The 22,282-nt window shown below is 35.1% G+C and overlaps 1 protein-coding gene and 1 long non-coding RNA gene across 2 annotated transcripts; one reads left to right on the forward strand and one right to left on the reverse strand.

The window, feature by feature from the left end:
• The first annotated feature begins 150 nt into the window (after window positions 1-150).
• ckmt1 (creatine kinase, mitochondrial 1) lies at window positions 151-20,841 on the forward strand. Its single transcript, NM_198801.1, has 10 exons — window positions 151-202; window positions 3,571-3,767; window positions 5,274-5,472; window positions 5,561-5,656; window positions 12,524-12,745; window positions 12,834-12,919; window positions 15,067-15,190; window positions 16,598-16,732; window positions 16,932-17,057; window positions 20,344-20,841. Exons 2-10 carry the CDS (start codon window positions 3,616-3,618, stop codon window positions 20,455-20,457), a joined length of 1,254 nt encoding a protein of 417 aa, NP_942096.1. The 5' UTR covers window positions 151-202; window positions 3,571-3,615; the 3' UTR covers window positions 20,458-20,841.
• Window positions 3,501-12,241, reverse strand: LOC141380959 (uncharacterized). Its single transcript, XR_012400398.1, has 2 exons — window positions 9,826-12,241; window positions 3,501-6,253 (listed from the first exon to the last, which is right to left on the reverse strand). It is a non-coding gene; the product is annotated as an uncharacterized lncRNA (long non-coding RNA).
• Window positions 20,842-22,282: the final 1,441 nt, after the last annotated feature.

A 22,282-nucleotide genomic window follows, 5' to 3' on the forward strand; every position in this document is an offset into this window, starting at 1 on the left:
AATGGGTGGCACAGCACAGCTGCGTATTACACTGGCAGGTCAAACAGAAGGAAGTCTTAACCAGCCCATGGTACTGTAATAAAGAAGGACACACCTATTTTCTCTACTCCATTGAAGAAAGTAAAAGCTTTGCCCTTGTACCTGGTTTCTGTACAGCACCACACTTGAGAAGACCAACTTCTGCTGGATTCAGAAGCATCTGGTAAGTTTTCAGAGTTTGTGCACTAAGCCATTTAATGTTTCATTCATTTTTAGCTTTGTTGGAGTACTTTGGCATTTGATGAATGTCATGTTTGTTCAAACATTACACGTTTGCACTGAATTTCCATTGAAATATCCCTGCAATACTCTCATTGGCATTTCTGGCTGGCAACACTTAAACTCTGGTTTAATCTCAGAATAATGACCAGCTTGCTGGACAATACCGTAAGGGATTATTATGCAGACTTAGATGTAATTCTCTTGTTTATTTCACATGATTTTTGCAATAAATTCTAGTGGAACGGTTTCAACAGGGATTTTAATCCCAACTAAGACCAGTTTCAAAGGTTAGGCCTATAAATCTGGCTTATGATGAATGTAGGTTAACTCATGTTTCACCAAAATGTTTTTCAGATAAATAATCACGTGCATTTGCTTGGAGTCCAACAGAGCAAATATGCATTTGTAGTTATTCAATAAAGACGAGAAACAATTTGTCATGAATGTTATTAATATTATGTTTATGCTGGACTTAAATACTTTATGCAACAAATGCGATCACTGTATCTGTCAAGCTGTTTAAATGCTCCCTTTTAAGGACTTAAGAATGATATATATATATATATATATATATATATATATATATATATATATATATATATATATATATATACAGTCATATACTGTAAATGGTCACATGACTATTTACAACATCTATGTTAAATTTTTCACAAAATCAAGACACCACATTTACTGATAGCAATATTGATTATTATAATGCACCTTTTTCGACCCTCCATAATACTTGGAAGTAGGCTAATTTGGTTGTCCAAAAGGGTTATGAGTTAAATTCATTAGCACAAAACACTGTGCGATTTAGAACAAGAATTATTTAATAAAATATTGTAATACAGTGCAGCCTCAAAATAACTAATTTATTGTCATTTCAAATCTATTTTAAATATTACTTATTCCTATCCTTTAAACCAGTATAACACATAGTAATGTCAGCAAGAATGCTTTGACGTTTTTAGTTTAGTGTAGAGTTTTTTATATTGTCATTTTTGGATAGTATTTTGACATTTATTTTTACGAAAGATAATCAAAGTATTAAAGTATCAATGGAATATTTTTTTCGATTTATTTTAAATTACATTTGTAAATTGAATTGAAACGATGCTAACATTAAAATGGGACGTCCTATCTTTGATCTATGCTTGCAATGCATTCATATTTTGCCAAATGCAATATTCTTGTGTGCGTGAAAAATACTAAATTAAATTATAGTTAATACTGTAATGTTTTTGAATGATTATATAGTAAAGTACATAAATTAATATGTTGTGGTCATGTGTTAACCTAATTCAGTAGCTGTAGTATTGTCAATAGGGTCTATAAAATTAGCAACCCATGCTCATTCTGAAAACATACATCTATATACATTTTTGGAGAGCGCCAAATACATTCCAGAAGCTACGTTTTATGCAGCTTTTGTTTTCACGAATCCACCAGAGGTCACTGTGTGCTTTTAAGATCTCAAATTTCTCTGGCTCACCGATCGACTGACTGACCCTCCTCCTTCCCTAAACCCCTGAAGTGTTTTCAAAAGCACCAATTGATCCGCCCAGCCACTTCCCTCAACCCAACTGACAGTTTTGAAAAGCATCCAGAGAAAGCCTGATTTTTTTACCACATTTTCAGATTTTACCACATTCTCACCCGGTTATTTACTTGTACATTTTACTTTTTGGATTTTGTTTTTGTCTTACCCGCTTTCTGCAACTGTTCTTCACCGAACTTGAACCGTGTTATCGTGGTCAACTTCTCTTTGTGTCTGACGTCCACCACTGACATGGCCACTGGACAAACTGGTAAAGTGGGAAAGCCATCCATACAGAAGTGTGAAAGTGTGAAAAAGAACAACAAAATGGTGGGTGGGTTTAAAACAAAATGCAGCCATACATACTTCTGGCTACATAATTTGCGATCTCCAGAAATATATATATATATATATATATATATATATATATATATATATATATATATATATATATATATATATATATATATATATATATGTATGTATATATATATATATATATATAAATATATATATATATATGTATGTATGTATATATATATATATATATATATATATATATATATATATATATATATATATATATATATATATATATATATATATATATATAAAAAGCTACATCTTTAGAATGAGCCTATGTTGCAAATTGGGCTACCCACTACAATGAGTTATCTATAAATAGGGTATGTTATTCTGCGATACACCATAATTTATTATAATATAAAAAAAAAACTAAAGTAGCACTTAATCAGTTCACCATACTTAAAACACGACAGTACACTACAGCATTCATCAACAGTGTTGTAATAACTAATAGCCAAGAGAATAATAGCCTACACTTTACTATAGTGCGGTTCAAAAACATACAGAATTCACCGTAATTTACTGTAGTATTTTTAAAGTGAGCATTGTTTGCTGATATTTGTTAAAATTGTTAAGTTGTTGTGGATAAAATGTGTTATTAATAAGTTACAATATTGCAATACTTTAAATGCTTTTGTAAAAAAAAATTATAGCCTTTTTAAACAAAAATGTTACGTTTTGTTAGTCAAATTCTGTCGTTATAAAATTCGGAAATCTTTTTTTTCCTTTTCTTTTCTGTCGTTATAAAATTCGGAAATCAGTTGTTCCACTACTAATAGATTCCTGATGTAACAAACGGAGCCATTTTGTGATGTAGCTAACTGAGCATTTATAACACCCATTCCATAAATACTAATCAAGGGTAAACAAGCATCTAGTTTTCCTCAAGTTAAACTAATCATTGCTGGTATATACCAACCACAGAAATCCAAATCTCAACCTATTTCTAAACAACCATATAATTTATGCAACGGGGCCATTCATCAGCCTTAACCCCTAGTGCGCATGCGCATGCGCGTGCTGCAGACGGGCGTGCGCACACGTTTTACAGGTGAAGCTGCACCAATGAGCTTCAAAGTCACGTACATGTTTCATATGATCTGTCGCTTGTTTTATGGTTAACGAATCGTTTATTGTTCCCCTCAAAACGTCAGTACATTAATATAGAAAAGTCACCGTATAATAAAATGTGTAGCCTATGTAGTCTATTCAAGGTTGTTGAGTGGTTTACGGTAATAAGGGTGTGAGAAGCTGGTTCTCGACGAGTTTCTGAATCATCTGATTGTGAAGCTGCTCAAAGGAGGGAGGGCGAGCTTGTACTGGGAGAAGGACATTTTATCCGCAGCATTCCTGCATCCTCCAGTAATCCCGGTGTCTATCCTTCTGTCTCTCCATCCTTCAAGACCACATTCATCTGGAGTGCTCTGTTCTGCGGTTGAGGTGTTAAAATGGCAAGCAGCTTCGCACGGATTTTGTCAGGTAACAGGAAGGTTGGCATCTTGTCGCTGGTCGGTGCGGGATCTCTGACCGTCGGGTTCTTCTTGAACAGGGAGCAGCATGTCAGCGCAGGATCGAGCGTCCGGAGAATCTATCCCCCGAGGTAATGCAGCCATCATACCGATCTGTCATGACCAGCATATGTTGCAGAAGACAATGAAATACTGTGATGCCGTGGCACACGAGCCATTGTGTTACACAAATACCAGAGTGGGCGTCAAAAATGTGTATTTAAATGAGCGGGAATGTTCTAGTTGCACAGTCCCGAATGTGACGATTAATAATCAAATTAGGCATATTTTCACCTTGAATTGGTCTGCTTGTTTATTTATTCTAAAACAAAATCAATCAATCAATAAATCAATTAATTAATAATGAATAAACCATTTACATATTGACTTTTTTGCGTTTACGTTTATAGCATCCTTTATAGCATAATTGAACAAGAATAATCACACCATCATTAGTAAAATGTTAATATATGCAAATAGCCTGTTTTTTGTTTGTTTATTTATTTATTATTTACTTTCTTTGCCAATATGCATAGATTTACATTGCATACATTAGGCCTACACATAGATTTATATGCTCACATCCAATTCACATTTTATCAATTCACATTTTTAAAGGCACAACGTGCATGAGGCTTATTCCAAGGAATTCTGACGCATTTGAAATGCGCGTTTGACGCTAAAGTGCGCTGTTGGTAGCCAACTCCAATCCAGGTTTTTGACGCCAAAAAACGCAGATTTGGCAGGTAGCACAACAAAACATTAACTTGTATAAAGCTTTTTAAGCAGGGCGACAAAGTGGCTCAGTGGTAGCATTGTCGCATCACAGCAATAAGGTCGCTTGTTCAAGTCCCGGCTGGGCCATTTGCCATTTCTTTGTGGAGTTTGCATGTTCTCCCCATGTTCGCGTGGGTTTGCTCCGGGTGCTCCACTTTCCCCCACAGTCCAAACACATGCGCTACAGGTAAATTGAATAAACTAAATTGGCCCTAGTGTACGTATATGTGTGTGTGAATGAGAGTGTATGGGTGTTTCCCAGTACTAGATTGCAGCTGGAAGGGGATCCGCTTTGTAAAACATATGCTGGATAAGTTGGCGGTTCATTCAGCTGTGGCGACGCCTGACAAACAAAGGGACTAAGCCGAAGGAAAATGAATGAAGGAAGCATTTTAAACAATTCACAATATATTCAAAATCAATACTGATTTTTTGGAACAAAACCTTTTTATGGGGTTTTGACTACTAGTTTATTAAATTAAACATGGTTTTACTACAAATAAAACTATATAAATACCAAAAAGCATAGCTATTTTGGTTAAAACCATAGTAACCACAAATTCACCATGGTTTTGTAACAATAACCATAGCTTGTGCATGATGTCATAGCAAAAATGCGGTTGTGCAAATAGTAGTCAGTGCACCAAAATCAAAAATGTTTACTACACTTTTACTAATAAAGCCAATTTTCAAAAGGTTAACACTGTTGTATTAGCACACCCAACAAATCTTGTCTTGCTTGACACCTCACTTGAATTCAAACACAGCCTGTGTCTTTTATTTTCAGATGAAAGCTAAATCTTAGTTCTTTTTCTCAACAGTGCTGAATATCCAGATTTGCGTAAGCACAATAACTGTATGGCCAGTCACCTGACTCCTGCCGTATACGCAAAGCTGTGTGATAAATCCACTCCGAACGGTTACACTTTGGACGAAGCCATTCAGACTGGCGTGGACAATCCAGGTCATCCTTTCATAAAGACAGTAGGAATGGTGGCAGGAGATGAAGAGTCATATGAGGTGAGAGGATATTATGTATCACACATTTAGCATATTAAGAGATTTGCAGTTTTGGAGGACTAAAGTACATCACAATTTCTATCTGCAGGTTTTTGCTGACATCTTCAACCCAGTCATCAAAGAAAGGCACAATGGTTATGACCCCTGCAACATGAAACACCCCACTGACCTGGATTCCAGTAAGGTAGGAGGAAACACTTTAGTCACACATGCAATTTTAACTGTAGTGCAGGGCTATTCAATTAGTTTGTCATGGGGGGCAGTTCATAAAAAGCATCCCAAATGAGGGGCCGTAGAGATATGACTTGCAATACAACACAACAGCAATATAAGAGCCCATGTGTTGTAGTTTTGTTCCTTTAGAGATCCACAGTGGCTTTTTCTAGATTAAAATGTTAATATGTTGTATTTTGAAACTGAATAATATCAGTGCATTGTACAATGTGGCATTTTTTTGCAAACATATTCAACTGTTGTATTTTCCAAGCACAATAAAATCAGTGTATTGCTAAAGTAGGCTTCTTCTACATTTAGACACATTCATATGTTATGTTTTGAACGGCGTAACAATTAGCGATGAAACGATTTGTTTGCACGATTATAGTCTGAAGAATAATCATGGTTTTGTGGTTGGTTATCAGGATTATTATGCTTTTATTAGATTTATAACACTACTAGTTTTGAAAATCACAAGAAAACTGCTTATATTTTAAAGTGTTGTTTGTTGCTGCTCAGTAACCAAATACAGCACAAAACTACAATAACAAGCAATAGTCAATTTCTCTCTTTAGCTTTAAAAATAAATATAAAAAAGTTTTTGATTCAAACATGAGTGATAAATTTACAATGAAAATAAATGACAGAACAATGAATAAATAAATAAAACAAAGAATAAATAAAAATAGTATTTGTCTAATGTTCATTTAATCTATATATTAGCTAAGAATTTAAATGAACTGTCGTTATTATCTGTGTTCATACATACATAATTCTTTTAATGATTTAATAATTCGTAAAGCCACGCACAACAGCGTGAAAGAATTTCCACTGTGTGTGCCTGGAGATCTGCTCCCAATATTCTCACGTCTCCATTGGAAATAATGAACTTTTATGGGGAAAAGACGCAATATGTGAACGGCCTGTTGCTATAGTTATGCCAATGTGTGTGCTTATTAGCCTTATTAGCTTATTATTATATGCCACATATGGCATAACTTTGTTTAGTTGCAGCAGTTTTGTTAATCTTTACGATTAGTTAACCGTAATGAGTTTAAGCGAGGTTAATAGTGAAATCGGCTAATCATTGCATCCCTAGTATTGATATCAGTGCATTATACAAATGGCCTTTTCTACAAACATATCCCAATGTTTTTGACTGCAGCTCGTGCTGTATTGAACAGATGCACATCACTTCATAGCGACCGTTTTTTTTGACTGAACTATATTTATTTTTGATGTCTTGGTCACACTAAATGGAGGGCTGGAACAAATTGCCTTGGGGGCCACCAATTGAATAGCCCTGCTGTAGTGGGTTGTTTCTTGACTTGTGGGTACTTTTTACCTACCAAGAGATGAAGAGTTCAGATGCAAAACCCTCTAAATCCATCAGAGCTCTTTTCTTGTAAATGAGCATTGAGTTCTGATTAGGTTCAGAAGTTTCTTTTTATATTTAATAATAAGATTTTAGCTAGTAAATAAAATAACTTTTTTTCAAAAACGTCACTTTAGACAGTTCTTTGGTTTTTAACAATGTAAATTTTCTTTTGCGTCAAAACCAGCTAAACCCACTTCTGCTATTTTTGCAAAAACCTCTAAATCCACCTATTGGAACAAGACAGTGTAATTAGTTAAAAAAATCACGAGAGATGCAATTAGAGATTATTTTACCAAACATAAAACACATTACACAAACCACCTAAAATATATAAATCTGTCAAGTAAGTGGGGGTTCATTCTGCTGTGATAAACCAGGGAAAAAGCCAAAGGAAAGCGAACAAATGAAATCTGTCAAGTAAGTGCATTAATCAATTAATATACTGCCATTAATTAAATCTTAACAATCTGTTGGCATTTCTGATATTTGGGATTTAGATTTAATGTAAGTAGAACAATGTAAACATTACAAACATTGTAAATTAAACCTCTTAAATTCAAATAATGTAGTGTAAAATGTTATGAAACATTAATATCTGTGCATAGTCTATTATTATAAAAAGCTTATCAGATGTATAGGTATTATGAAGTAATATAAATAATGTATAGTTTTTTTGTACATTATATTAAGCATTAAAGGGGTGGTTTAGAATGTAATTTTAAGGCTTAATTGTGTTCATAAGATGTAAAGCAATGTGTGCTCATGTTTCACTTGAAGGAAATCGCGTTATTTTTTCATAAATATCACAGTGATTATATACAGCTACTCAGCTAACATGAATATATTTCCTAGTTCCTCTGAAAGGCCCTCCCTCAAGTGACTCTGATTGGTCATCGTCACAATGTGCTATGATTCGTGGCTCGGCTCCATGTCATGTCCGTACAAGCACGCGCATTTTGTGTAAACAGTCAGTCAACCTCATGCCTACTCTCTAAAATAAAATCTGACAAGTCTCTGTAACGAGTGAGTGTCTTTTAGAGACATCGCTATTGCGTGTGTCTATGTTTGTGTGTGAATGTGTGAACTTTCTGTATACATGTGTTACAAGCACATATGCGCGGACTTACTTTTTCTTTTTTCTGATGCTCGGATTAAGTTATTTCCTGTAATATATCGTGACAGAAGAATAAAATACAAGATGTGGGATGTGACCTGTGTGAGCCGTGATTTATTTTTCTGCTGCTACACGAGTTAGGTAAGCTCTCCTGTATTTTTTTTTAACATAACGCGTTACACGACGTATTGTCGTATTGTCTATACGCACAGGCCTGTGTGTTCTCATACATCATATTCATTTATTCACCGTCTAACGGATGGACCCAGCGCAGTGAGCGCAACAAATCCATAAGATAAAATAACAGAAATTCTCTGTTAATTAAGACAGAAAATAGGTGATTCCCCTTTATTTAAGGATATTAAAGAAAATTTTTAAGTGTTTCAGCACATAAGAGCAAGTAATAAAATATTGCCTATGTTTCGTTGCGCTCAGCAGCTATTCACTAATAAAGCTCTTCACGTATTTAAGAAAAAAAGATAGCCTAGCCTATAAGGTCGCCTAGTTTCTGCTTTCACTCACCAAAAAAAATGCTCTGTTTGCAAAATTTGATTAATATCATCGTATCCAAATACTTAACAAATAATATTTCAAACCATCTTCGCTGTTTATTGTTTTTAGAAAATATTTAAAATCTTTTTTTTTTTCAGAGAGGCCTTTGTAAAATGAAAGTTTAATATGGCTTTAAAACGGTTTGATTTATGTAGGCTATTGTATATACCTAAATTGGTTTAGCTTTTATTTGTTTCATATTGGCTTGGTTATTTAATGTGATTTTATTATATCCAACATTTGTAATTATTTAAATTATTTCTATATTGCTTAGGCTATTTTATGAAGATATGACACTATTGTTTTGAGCCTACAAAAGTGGACATGAAATTTGTAAAGTTTCATGTCTTTCTGTTGAATTTATATTGTGTATTATATCCAAAATAAATATCAAAAAGAAAAAAGCTGTGCGGCATCAACAGAGCTTTGCTCTCTTTTCCTCGGTCTCACACACACATACAGGCATCTAAACGCGCAAAAACACTCTTGAAAACCTTTACTGGCTGCTGTGTCTTTAATATGGTGTAAAGATTATTATGCGTTATCGAAACATCAAGGAGAACACAGCAAACAAAAGTCACTTATAAATGAAAACTTTATTATTTATGGAGCAGCCTTACATTTAAAAGGGAAACATAAGGGCAATCATACGCAAAAAGACCCCAGCCTATAAGGCTAGATGTTTTCTTTCCCTTATTTATTTGTTTGGCGCATACTCGTGTGCGAACGGAAAACTGTGTCCGCACTCCGCCTCTCCTTTCACTCCGCCCCCTAGCCCCAGTTGGCCCTCTTTGGCCCAAGGTATTCGGCGGGCCGAAAAAGGCCCTCCGCTGGCCCCAAGAAAGCCCCGATTTGGCCCGATTAGGCCCCGGAAGTTACAGTGAAAACGCGACTGGCCTTGGCTCGCCCTGGCTTGCTCGCTTTAGGCACGATAGTGGAAACGTGGAATGCAAAGTCACGCACACAACATACATAGAGCTGAAGTGTGTGTGTGTGTGTCTTTACAGCAGTTTGACTAATAAATATGAATTTGTAGCTAAATCTTTTGCAGTGCAAAACAGCATTTCCTGTTTACATCGTTGCTAAAGCATACCGTTAACCCTAGACACTGTACATGTCATGATCATTTTTAACAAATGAAAACACCTACAGGTTGTAATTCACAGCTTCTGCTTTAAGGAGATTTTAACCGAATCCAGCACTAAACCGGGAAAGATTCTGGAGCTGTGTTTTGTCAAATCATGCTTGCTATGTATTTTATAAGTCTGTGGAACATAATTAATATTGAACTGTAAGCACTTCTGTCTTTGTGTCATGTCCTTTGGAAGCCCAAATAAAGAAACAGACAAAGCTCTGTGGAAATAGCAGCGTTTGGACGAAATTTTAGCTCTATCTCTGCTATAACATTACAGCGCCTCTGGCCACGGCCCTTAGCTGTACAGTGTTTGTGCGCAGTAAAAGTACGTTAGTGATCTTACAAGGCCCAGAAGTATTTTCTTGTAGTCCCCAAAATTCGTTCATTGTAGGCTTTGCTAAGCTAACTCTGTAAAAACTAAGTTCTCCCTTTGCATTGAACTTTGAGCTTTTTACATTCAGAGATGCTGTTTATGTTCACACAGCTACATTGCACAACCAACTAAAGTTTAAAATATGATATAGTAGTGGACCACCCCTTTAAATTGCTTAAATTAACAAATAAAACACAAGGTAGGCCTACTGGACAAAGGGGGATGTCTCTCAGACAATTTTAGAAGCTGTGATTTTATCATTCTCATCATACTTAAGGGCTTGGTCTCTTGTTTATCCTCATAGCATCTACGTGGGATAAAAGAATGGCATCTTAACTCTGTCTTTCGTGAAACGCAGTTGCCATTTAATGTATAGTAAAACAGACTCATTCAAAGTAGCGTTGCTACGCAAAAAAACATTATAAATGCATGTTACACTTCCGACTGTACATGTGTTTTCTTTTTCTTATAATGCAATGAGTTAAAGGTAAGGAACGTTTTCATTTGACATCCACTGACGGTTGGATAGGCTCGTCCAGTTCATCAAATTCCATCTTTTAAAATTTAATTCAAAAGCAGCATAAAACAGTCTCCTCAGTCAGCCGGCATATCAGTGTGCTGCTACATTAAAAACATATGATTCGATTCTCGCCTTCTGATTGCTTCTCGGGATATAGTGGCTTTTGCTGTCAAAGGCAGTTGGCATTTAGAAGCTTTTGCAAACAAACTGTTATTTCTGAATGCGCTGACGCTGAGATTCAGATAATTTGAAGCAAATCTATTTGTTGAACGTACTATATACCTAAAGCCTAATGACTAAATGTCATTATGTCTTTTTTGATAGAAGTGGGATTTGGCGGCTTTTGCATCTGAACTCTTCAAATGTTTTTTGAAAGTTTTTTTTTTTTAACAGTGAAATACATTAAAAGATCAGAAATTATGTCTTTAAAATTTCTATCTAAAATTGTGACTTTAAAATACTTTTAATCACAACAAATCACGTTATTAAGTTTGTATATTGTTATTTACAAATATTAAACATTTCCAGTGTAAATTAAGTGACAAAAAAAAAAACCACTCATTCTGAAAACGTAGACCTATATACTTTTCTGGAGATCGTGAATTATATAGCCAGAGGAACTTATGGTTGCATTTTTTCTTTAAAACAAACGCTACTAGGCGGTATGGCGCCGTTCCTTTTCACGCTTACCTCCATATGGACAGCTTTTCTGCTGTTACCAGTTTGTCCATTGGCTCACCGTGTACATTGGAGGATTTGAGACACAGAGTGGAGTTGACCGTGACAACGGGGTTCAAGTCTAGTAAAGAATAGCTCCAGAAAGCGGGTAAGGCAAAAGCCAAAATAAAATTAAATAAACAAGTAAATAACAGGGTGAGAATGTGGTAAAATCTGAAAACGTGATAAAAATTAGGCTGCCACAAGGGCTTTTCTTTCTCTGGATTGCTTTTGAAAAACTCTCGGTCTGGTGTAGGGAAGGAAGAAGATGGGGGGATCGGTCGGTCACTCAGTCAGTAAGTCAGTCGACAGTGGAATTTGGTGGATTATTATTTAGTTGTTTAATTACTTGTATAATTTCACCATAACATTGACACATTAAATTTCCAGTATTTTTGTGAACGATTAATCTGTGTTTTTATTTATTTTTTTTAATTCTGTACAACTAAATAATACAATATTCTATAAATTAATCTTTTGGCTCCTTAATTTTGTACACAATACCTACATTACTATACAATAAACAACATGTTCATTATTTAATTGTTGATATTCTGTTATGAAATTATATTTCATAATATGAAAGAAAATATCACTATTTCTTTCTCATTGCAGCACTAAAGGGTTCGTTCATGCAAAAATTTTAAATATACTCACTATTTACTGGTTTTAAACATTTATGAGCTTTATTGTCTACATCATAGTAGGAAAAACAAATACAGATATCCGGCTTTCTGTAAAATATATTATTTTGTGTTCAACAGAAAAAAGAAATTAAGACAGGTCTGAAACAAAGGGAAATAAAAAATTGTGAACTATCCATGTAAAAGTCATTGATGCCACTACAGTTTCCTCCAAAAAATAACATACTGAAATAATGTAAAAAAACAATCAAAAGTGCACATAGCTGCATAATAAACACCCAGTTATATATTGTCACGATAGTTTGGCATTCACATACATGCTTTATTAAAGTCAGGTAACAGACACAAGCCTTGAGGTTTCGAGTTACTTGCATTATGCTTGTCCTACTTTGTTCCCATCAGATACGAGGAGGCATGTTTGATGAGAAGTACGTGCTGTCTTCTCGAGTCAGGACGGGCAGGAGTATCCGAGGCCTGAGTCTCCCCCCGGCCTGCACCCGTGCTGAGCGCAGAGAGGTGGAGAGGGTTGTGGTTGATGCTTTGGCAGGCCTAAAAGGGGATTTGACTGGAAAATACTACAGCCTGACTGTAATGACTGAACAGGAGCAGCAGCAGCTTATTGATGTGGGTATATTCACAAACGTAATTATACTGCATTCAGTAGTCAGCTTAAACCGAAGTAATCAATCTGGCCATTTGTTTTGGTATATAGGATCACTTCCTGTTTGATAAACCTGTATCGCCATTGCTGACATGTGCGGGTATGGCTCGAGATTGGCCTGACGCTAGAGGCATCTGGTGAGTTCATTTACACATTCATTTTTTTTTTCTGTAGTGTGAACAGTATGTACAGAGAGACATATAGTCTCTATATAGAGTATAGTATGCCATTTTCACTTGAATCTAGTCCCTGCCCTAAGTGGGATTTGAACTGGTGTTTCTGGTATATAGTTTACACACACTAACAGTTACACTAAAGAACATAGCTGCTAATGTGAGTTGCTAATGTACTACTTGAGACCAAAAGAGTAAGCCTTATGCTTCTGTGTTGCACATAATCCCATGAACTTCCTTTATATTTGGATCACGGCACCAATGTACACCCTCCTATTCTACTATAATTGTCCCTATCAAGATTTAAAGTGGAATGCAGGTACGCTCACAAAGGATAGTAAAGACCATAGCCTCTAGCGTGAGTCATTAAGGTGTCCTTTTGAGGCCAGGGGAGTTAGGTTTATTTGCGCCATTCCTGCTATGCCAGTCTCTGTTACAGTTAATCACATGGTTGCCCACTAAAGCTGGCCTGATCTGTACCTGGATGGGAGACCACATGGGAAAGCTAGGTTGCTGCCGGAAGTGGTGTTAGTGAGGCCAGCAGGGGATGCTCAACGCTGTGCGGGTCCTAACGCCCCAATATATTGATGGGGACTCCATACTGCTCAGTGAGCACCGTCTTTCAGATGAGACATTAAATCGAGGTTCTGATTCTCTGTGGTTGTTAAAAATCCCAAGATGTCCTTCGAAAAAGAGTAGGGGTTTAACCTCAACATTCATGACAAATTTGCCCAGTGGCCTTTGTCCATCATGGCCTCTTAACCATCCCCAAATCATAATTGGCTTCATCACCCTGTCTCCTCTACACCAATCAGCTGGTGTGTGGTCTGGTGCAATACGACTGCCGTCATGTCATCCAGGTGGATGCTGCACACTGGTGGAGGATGAGGAGATTCTACCCAAAAATTTGTAAAGCACTTTGAGTGTCCAGAATAGCGCTAAATGTAAGGAATTATTATTTTTCTTATTAAATCTCATTACCATCTGGGTCACTGCACCAATATACCCCCTCAGGTTTTACTTGCTCCACTACAAGTGGGATTCGAATGTGAAATTCCTAGATGGAAGGCAGGGTGTTCTAACAAGGACACTGAAGACTACAACCTCTAATTTGATTCACTAGTGAGTGTGTCTTTTGAGGACAGGGAGGGTCATGTTTACTTGGAAATGCTCTAATTAAACTCTTTAACAAGATTATTGGCATTGAGTGCTCCAAGAAGAACTTTTAACATTCAGTAATCGTTTTAATCCCACAAAAAGATATTTAACGTGAAAAAAAACTCTACTAAATGATTTAAACGATCTTGGCTAAAAAGGGAACAGAAATGTTTTTCTATGCATTGCTGCAAAAACCCTTTCATTTTTTTTTAGCATTGCTGGCATGCGTTACAACAAAGTGCTTAGAACAAAATATTGAGCTTAAATGATTGTAATACATGCACTTTAACCTTAGTGAAAAGATTCAAAGTGATGCTGGAAGGGTTTGAGGGTGAACAATACCTGACAGAACACCCAGAAATAGTCTGGAGCAACCTCCTCTGCTGTGGTTTGATATTGATCATGGAGTGTACCCGTGGCTCACTTACATCTCCTGCATTATTCATCCTCCTTCTTTCACTTCTTCCTCCTTCCAGCAAGAGAAAGTGTGCCAGTCTTAGCAGGCTCAATTTAGGAATTGCCTCTTATTTAAAACCCTAATGGTTTTTGAGCTAACAAAGCATTTCTGACATCGTTATACCTAATCGCTAGTCTAAAAGTGGAATAAGGTCATGGTTAATTTAATTTGAGAACAGAGGACAGGCTCTTATTTTGAAAGTAATCATGAAAATGTTAATATCTACTCAAATGTGTTGACCCATTTTAGTATCAAAGTTTGAAGTATAAGCGACATCGTGGCTAACTGGTTAGCATTGTCGCCTTACAGCAAGAAGGTCGCTGATAATGAAGTGTCTCCTTCTATTTTGGTCAAGATCTCTTTAAAATGTAACATTCAGTCCATAAGATGTTCAAAAATCCAATGTCACCACATGCCATATACATTATTTATAGGCTGAAAACCTAGGCCTCAATAATTCTGCAGATTATGGTAACCAGATACATTTCTATTCCAGGCACAACAATGAGAAAACCTTCCTGGTGTGGATCAACGAGGAAGATCACACCCGTGTGATCTCCATGGAGAAGGGAGGCAACATGAGAAGGGTCTTTGAGCGTTTCTGCAAGGGTCTCCAAGAGGTGAGGTCATGCACATGTTCACATGTGGATCTCAGTCACTGTTAAAATCACACACAAGACTCCATTATTTGTCTAGCAGAGATGCTGCAGCTGTGTTTATTGCAGCTCAGACCAATGTCCTTTTTTGGACACACAGATGTAAACACATTGTCTTGCCAGACATGCATCTGTGTGTAATTATACAGCGAGCCTGTCGTAAGCTCAAAGTTTGCTTTGTTTCAGAGCCTTCATAACCTTTCTAAGTATACTCCAATGTATAGTTTACACAAACATTAAAAAGTTTCATCCTGAGAATTTAGATTTTTTTACGCCGCTTGATGAAAAAACATTAACCTTTGATTTTGGGGCAAATTGATCATTCCTGTCTTAAGCAAGATGTCATTGCAGACATTGTAGTTTACATTATTATATATTTGTATTTAATTTTTGTATCTATTTAGATGCAAGGTCTTCCTAAATTCATACTGCCATAGAGTGTATTTACATTTCACATTAAGAGTAATGTAATAATCTTAGCTAATAATCTTAGTAATAATCTTAGCTAATCAGCTAAAAATCTTAGCACATGCTATGCTTTTCTGTCAATTATGCCAAATATAGAATAAAAATAGAAGGCTGTTCACTTTAAAAACAGCTGGTCTAATAATAGAAACTATTGCAAAAACTTATCATACGTCACATAAAATAAGCTGTTTTTCTTGACATTCAATTAAGAAATATTTTGCTGAACGTGACGTTATTGCATCTAACACAGTTCAGCAAATTAGCGTTTTACCGCATTAAGATGTATGGTAGTCTATTGAACGAAATGTGTAGTGTAACCCTTGAATTATACATGTGATTAAATATGAGACTGTGTCTACAACTCATTATTTTTTCTGTTGTTTTTGTTATGTCTCTTCCAATGTATTGATATGTCTCTTCCAAGAGCAGTCTGGTTCAGTACTAAAACTGTTTGGACAAACAAACTTTGCTGTGCAAAAACAATTCAACAGTATTCACATAGTTTAAAAAATCAGGCGGCTTGCATAAAGTTTGCCTGTACTTTTCTTATGAAATTAGTGTCAACTGTATGGTCTGCATATTGTATGTATAAACAATTTTGGTATGGTGCTTATTCTTAAAGATAATCTTACATCCATGTTTTTTTTTTAGACACAGGGTTTTTATTTCTTCTTTTAAGCAAGAAAGAAAAAAAGACTGCATAGCTATAGATTTCCATAATATCTTTTCCCACACACAGATTTGCAACCATTTGTGTGTTAGTAAATGAAATATTTTGTGTGAACTATTATTTTGAATACTATATACATTGTTTGCTTTTTATATTTAAATAATTCTTTAGTAAACTATCACCAATCACTATTGTATCATCCTCACAACACATTTTTGCTCTCTGTCTCTCAGGTTGAGAGACTAATTCAGGAGAAGGGTTGGGAATTCATGTGGAATGAGCGTCTGGGTTACATTCTCACCTGTCCGTCAAACCTGGGCACTGGGCTGCGAGCTGGAGTCCATGTTAATCTTCCTCGCCTCAGCAAGGTCTTCACTTTCTTTCCTATTCCATGCCATGTTAATAATATTGTACAGGATTTATTTCCAATAAGCAAATCTGATGCATTACATTTGGTGTTAGGATAACCCGAAAATAATTAAGAGCATGTATGTGGATTATAATATCCATAAATAGCTTGTCTAACAAAAGTTATATACAAAAAAAAAAACATGTTTTCTTTTGCAGGACCCTCGCTTTTCTAAAATCCTGGATAACCTGCGGCTCCAGAAAAGAGGGACTGGAGGAGTGGACACGGCTGCTGTTGGAAGCACTTTTGATATTTCCAATCTGGACAGGCTGGGCCAATCAGAGGTCAGTGGAGTCTAAGATCTCGTAATGATATCAGTATCCTGTGCTGTTTTCTTTAAATGCACAAAAACTGCAAAAAAATCTACACTAACTGACAAAAGTCTTGTCGTCGATCCCAGTTGTAAGAGCAACAAATAATAACTTGACTTCTAGTTGATCATTTGGAAAAGTGGCATAAGGTAGATTTTTCAGGTGAATCATCTGTTAAACTGCAACCCAATCATCACAAATACTGCAAAACAGCTATTGGAACCTGCACGGCCCCAAGATTCCCACAGAAATCAGTCAAGTTTGGTGAAGGAAAAATAATAATTTCTGGGTTACATTTAGTATGGGGGTGTGCGAGAGATCTGCAGAGTGGATGGCAACATCAACAGCCTGAGATATCAAGACATTTGTGCTGGCCATTACATTAAAAACCACAGAAGAGGGCAAATTCTTCAGCAGGATAGTGCTCCTCATACTTCAGCCTCCACATCAAAGCTCTTTAAATTTTTTTAATAAGATTTTATTAATAAGTTATTGGAGTCATTGCAGAGATGTATGGATGCAGTCGCCCAAGCTTATGACAGTCATACACAAAGTTAATTCATTTTTTCACTGCAGCATGACTTTATATTCTATGCTGAACATTATTTCTGTTAGGTGACAAGACTTTTATCTAAGCAAAGTCAGACCTTACTGTCCTAATTAAATAATTAAAAATCAAGGCATGATTATATTTTATTTTGCTAAAATAAGCGTAATCTAGAGGCCTTTGCCTATCATATAAGCCACTTCTGATACCAAATGATCAACTTGAAGTCAAGTTATTATTTGTTGTTCCAAAAAATTGGATAGGCGACAAGACTTTTAACAGGTCATGTAATCATTTAAAAATTAGGGGTCACAAAATGTAATGTACAATATAAAAAAAATACATTTAACAAGTTTATTACATGGGTAACGTGTTTAGCTAAAGGAATACATATATATATATATAGAAGTTTACATACACTGTATAAAAAGGCACACAACCATTTAAAAAAGTCAGATGTTAATGTGACTAAACTTTTTCTTTTTTTAGGTAAGTTAGGAGTTTCAAATTTGTTTCTGTTATGCTTTATAGCAGAATAATGAAAGAGATTTTTTTGAGAAATTGTTTAAAAAACTTTTTCTTGAAAGTCAAGTTTACATACCATAACATTAATATGCCTCTGAAAAAGCTCAGATGATGGTGTCAAGGTTTTGGAAGTTTCTGATTGGCTAATTGACAACATTTGAGTTAATTGAAGGCACAACTGTAGAATAGTATTTAAGGAAAACCTCAAACACACTGCTTCCTTGTGTGACAACATGGCAAAACGAACAAGCCAAAATCAACAAAAAGCCAGATTACAATTAGCTAAATTACACTGGGAAAAAGAATCATTTTTATGTTTTGTGGTCTGATGGAACTAAGATTGAACTGTTTGGCCATAATGACCAGTGTTACATTTGAAGGACAAATGGAAAAACTTACAAGCCTAGGAACATCATCCCAACTGTGAAGTATGGGGCTGCTTTGCTGCAGGAGGGACTGGTCCACTTCACAGCATAGATGGCATCATGAAAAAAGAACATTATGTAGAAATACTGAAGCAACATCTCAAGACATCAGCCAGGAAATTAAAACTTGGCCACAAATAGGTCTTTCAAACAGACCATGACCTTAAGCATACTGCCAAATTAGTTAAAATGTGCTTTAAGGACAACAGAGTAAATGTTTTGGAGTGGCCATCACAAAGCCCTGAACTCAGTTATACAGAAAATTTGTGGGCAGAGCTGAAAAAGCTTGTGTGAGCAAGAATCTGACTTAGTTAAACCAATTCTGTCAAGAGGAATGGGCCAAAATTCCTTCAAAATTCAAAACTATTGTGAGAAGCTTGTGAAAGGATACCCAAAACATTTGACCAAAGTTATACAGTTTATAAGCAAAGCTAAAAAAAACATACCAAGGAAATGTATGTAAACTTTTGACTGTCTAGAAATTAATGAAAAAATTCTCAAAAAAAATTCTCTTATTATTCTGGCATTTAGTAAATGTAAATAATTTAGGTAATCCTAACAGACGTTTAAAATAGTAAACGTTTATTATGATTTACCATCAAATATATTTTTAAAAATACTTATTTTCCCTTTTTAGAGTGTATGTAAACTTCTGGTTTCAATTGTATGTATATATATATATATATATATATATATATATATATATATATATATATATATATATATATATATATATATATATATATATATATATATATATATATATAGTTGAAGTCAGAATTATTAGCCCCCCTAAATTATTAGGCCGCTTGTTTATTTTTTCCCCAATTTATGTTTAAAAGAGAGTCGATTTTTTCAACACATTTCTAAACATTATTCTATACAGCTTAAAGTGACATTTAAAGGCTGACCTAGGTTAATTAAGTTAACTAGGCAGGTTATGGGAATTAGGCAAGTTATTGTTTAACAGTGGTTTGTTCTGTAGATTATTGAGATAATAATAATTTTAGAAGAAAAAGAAGAAAAATAATTCTGACTTCAACTGTATGTATGTTTATATATATATATATATATATATATATATATATATATATATATATATATATATATATATATAATTATGTTTTTAAGGATTTTAAATATGCTCACTAAGACTTACTAAGGCTCACTGTATTTGATTACAAAATTGTGAGGCGTTCAGTGCCAAACAAATTTTCAAAAATGATTTTAATTTAATTGCTGTTCAAGAAACATATCTTATTTTCTAAACAGAATAAAAGCTATGCTGCAAAATATTCTTAATAACTGCAATAATTCAGCTTTGTTGTCATAGGAACGAGTTGAAAAAGGAAAAGGTTCTTGTTATTTTTATTTAAAAATAAAAGTTTTCCTTATGGTTCTAAAACAAAATGACACAACAACAAAAAGCTCATATTATAAAGCAATTATTGTAACATTCATAAAAAAAATAAGACTTACACTTAATATAGACTAAATATATATTTAACTGGATTAAACAACAATTTTTCAGTTGGATGTGTTTAAAGCATACTAAGTCTATGGACAATTTTTTGCAAAATTTGCTGCAAAACCTAATCATTACCTGATATTGTAAATATCATCTGATAAGTGGTACTATATTATTGTGATGAGTACTGAACATTATAATATTGTGATGAGTAATATTTTTTAATTTGCTTTTTAAATTCTAAGAATGGTATGACCTCACTTTGGCCTCTTGTTTTTCTCAATATGTGCTCAGGTCCAGCTGGTGCAGACTGTGATAGACGGAGTGAACTATCTCATTGAATGTGAGAGGAAACTGGAGAAAGGCCAAGACATCAAAATCCCCGCCCCCATCAGCCAGTTTAAATAGACTGGGTGGTCTTTCGTAGCTCCTCCCTCTCTCCTGGCTCCACCCTCTCGTGTGCTCCTCCCACCTTAAAATATTCCGCTAAAACCGATCCATAAAGCATGCCTCTGTGTTACATCCGACATATTCGACACTCCAGTATAACGCAGGAGTGAATGTATCGTACATCATGATTGTGTTCATTTGTGGCGTTAATGATTTGTCACAATGTATCTAACTTGATTGTGTTGCAATAACGTTATTAGAGCCATTGCTGAAAATTGCCTCAGGTGTACAAGAATTAAACAGGTTTTTGTGGAAGATGCTGATGATATAACTTGCTGACGGATCCTGAGAGTGTTTATTGTGTGCTTCACTGATGTTATACTTAAAGGAAGTGCTTTAAAATGTGCATTTGTGTGTGATGTAATTTGAACTGAAACACATAGACACAGAGTGGGACAAAGCTGACAATTGGAAGATGGGCATTGTTAACAAAATTAAGGAATTTAGATACAGACAAAATGAGGATTTACCAATGTACAAAATCAGGGCATAAACAAGACAGGCACGGATATCCCCTCCTGAACGGCATTCCAAGTGATCAGAAGTGAAGAAAAAAATCGTTTTAAGGGAAGATGAAATGTTTGGGAAGGGATGATATTTTTAAAAAGATTATGAGGGCAAATTAATTTTTAGATAATGCACAGATACATAATTTATAACAAGCACTTTTATATGTGTAAAAATAAGAGTACATTTTGATTTCATGACTACTTTAAGACTTTACTGACACTAATGTCTAAAAAAACGTTTTATGTTTTCATAGGAAATTAAAAAGAATCAAAAAATGTACTATGAACATTATTTTTAAAGGTTTAATCATGTGCAGTCGTGTTGTGATGACATCTAGTGGTGTGGACTAACATTCATTGATTTATTAATTTTCCTTCAACTTCGTCCCTTATTTGTCAAGGGTCGCCACAAAGGAATGAACCACCAACTATTCCAACTTATGTTTTACGGAGCGGATGCTCTTCCAGCCGCAACCTGGTACTGGAAAACACCCATACACTCTAACGTTTACAAACTACGGCCAATTTTGTTTATCCAATTCACCTACACCCCGTCTTTTTACTTTGAACATGGAGAGAACAGGCAAACTCCACACAGAAATGCCAACAGGCCTAGCCGGGACTTAAATCAGCAACTTTCTTGATGTGAGGCGACAGTGCTAATCACTTGGCCACCATGCTGCCCTTGAATTAACATTTATTCAGTTTATTCAATTTATTCAGAAGCTAAAATAATGCTAAATATTCTCCATTTAATTATGCTGTCAAGTGGTTTCAAGCCTTTATGACTCTTTTTTTAAGTAGAACATAAAAGACACTATTTTGAAGAATGTTGTAAACCTATAGCCATTGCATGGTTTATATTGACTTCTATGATTTGGATAGTCTATCGCAGAGATGCCTAAAGTAGTGCGCGCAGACCAAAGTTGGCCCATTGTGATTTGGCCAACCATTCCATCTGAAGAGAGTGAGAATGATGGAGAGGGTTGGTGTGTTTTATTGCTGAGGTACAAAAAAGCAAACTGAAATGAAATGTTTCAATTAAATGTTAATAAATCTGATTTTTAAAGATGTAAATACTGTCACTCGACAGGACAGAAACTAGTTCAACTCCATTCTGTTATAAATGAGATTGTTTTAGTTTTTACTGTAGTAAGTTTATTATAAAATGCAAAATAATAAAAAAACTATTAGCTAATATAAAGCAATATTTTCTAGTTATCTTTACATTTATTTAAATAATCTGGAAATTACCCATGGGAGTAATATTTACA

Source organism: Danio rerio, chromosome 25 (genome assembly GCF_049306965.1).
Source record: "Danio rerio strain Tuebingen ecotype United States chromosome 25, GRCz12tu, whole genome shotgun sequence".
NCBI classification, from domain to species: domain Eukaryota; kingdom Metazoa; phylum Chordata; class Actinopteri; order Cypriniformes; family Danionidae; genus Danio; species Danio rerio.

Bases quoted from the DNA above. Each gene is read 5' to 3' on its own strand.
- ckmt1 (NM_198801.1), top strand. From the start codon at position 3,616: ATGGCAAGCAGCTTCGCACGGATTTTGTCAGGTAACAGGAAGGTTGGC. The intron at 12,746-12,833 runs GTGGGTATATTC...TTTGGTATATAG, and splicing joins AGCAGCAGCAGCTTATTGAT to GATCACTTCCTGTTTGATAA. The intron at 16,733-16,931 runs GTCTTCACTTTC...TTTCTTTTGCAG, and splicing joins ATCTTCCTCGCCTCAGCAAG to GACCCTCGCTTTTCTAAAAT.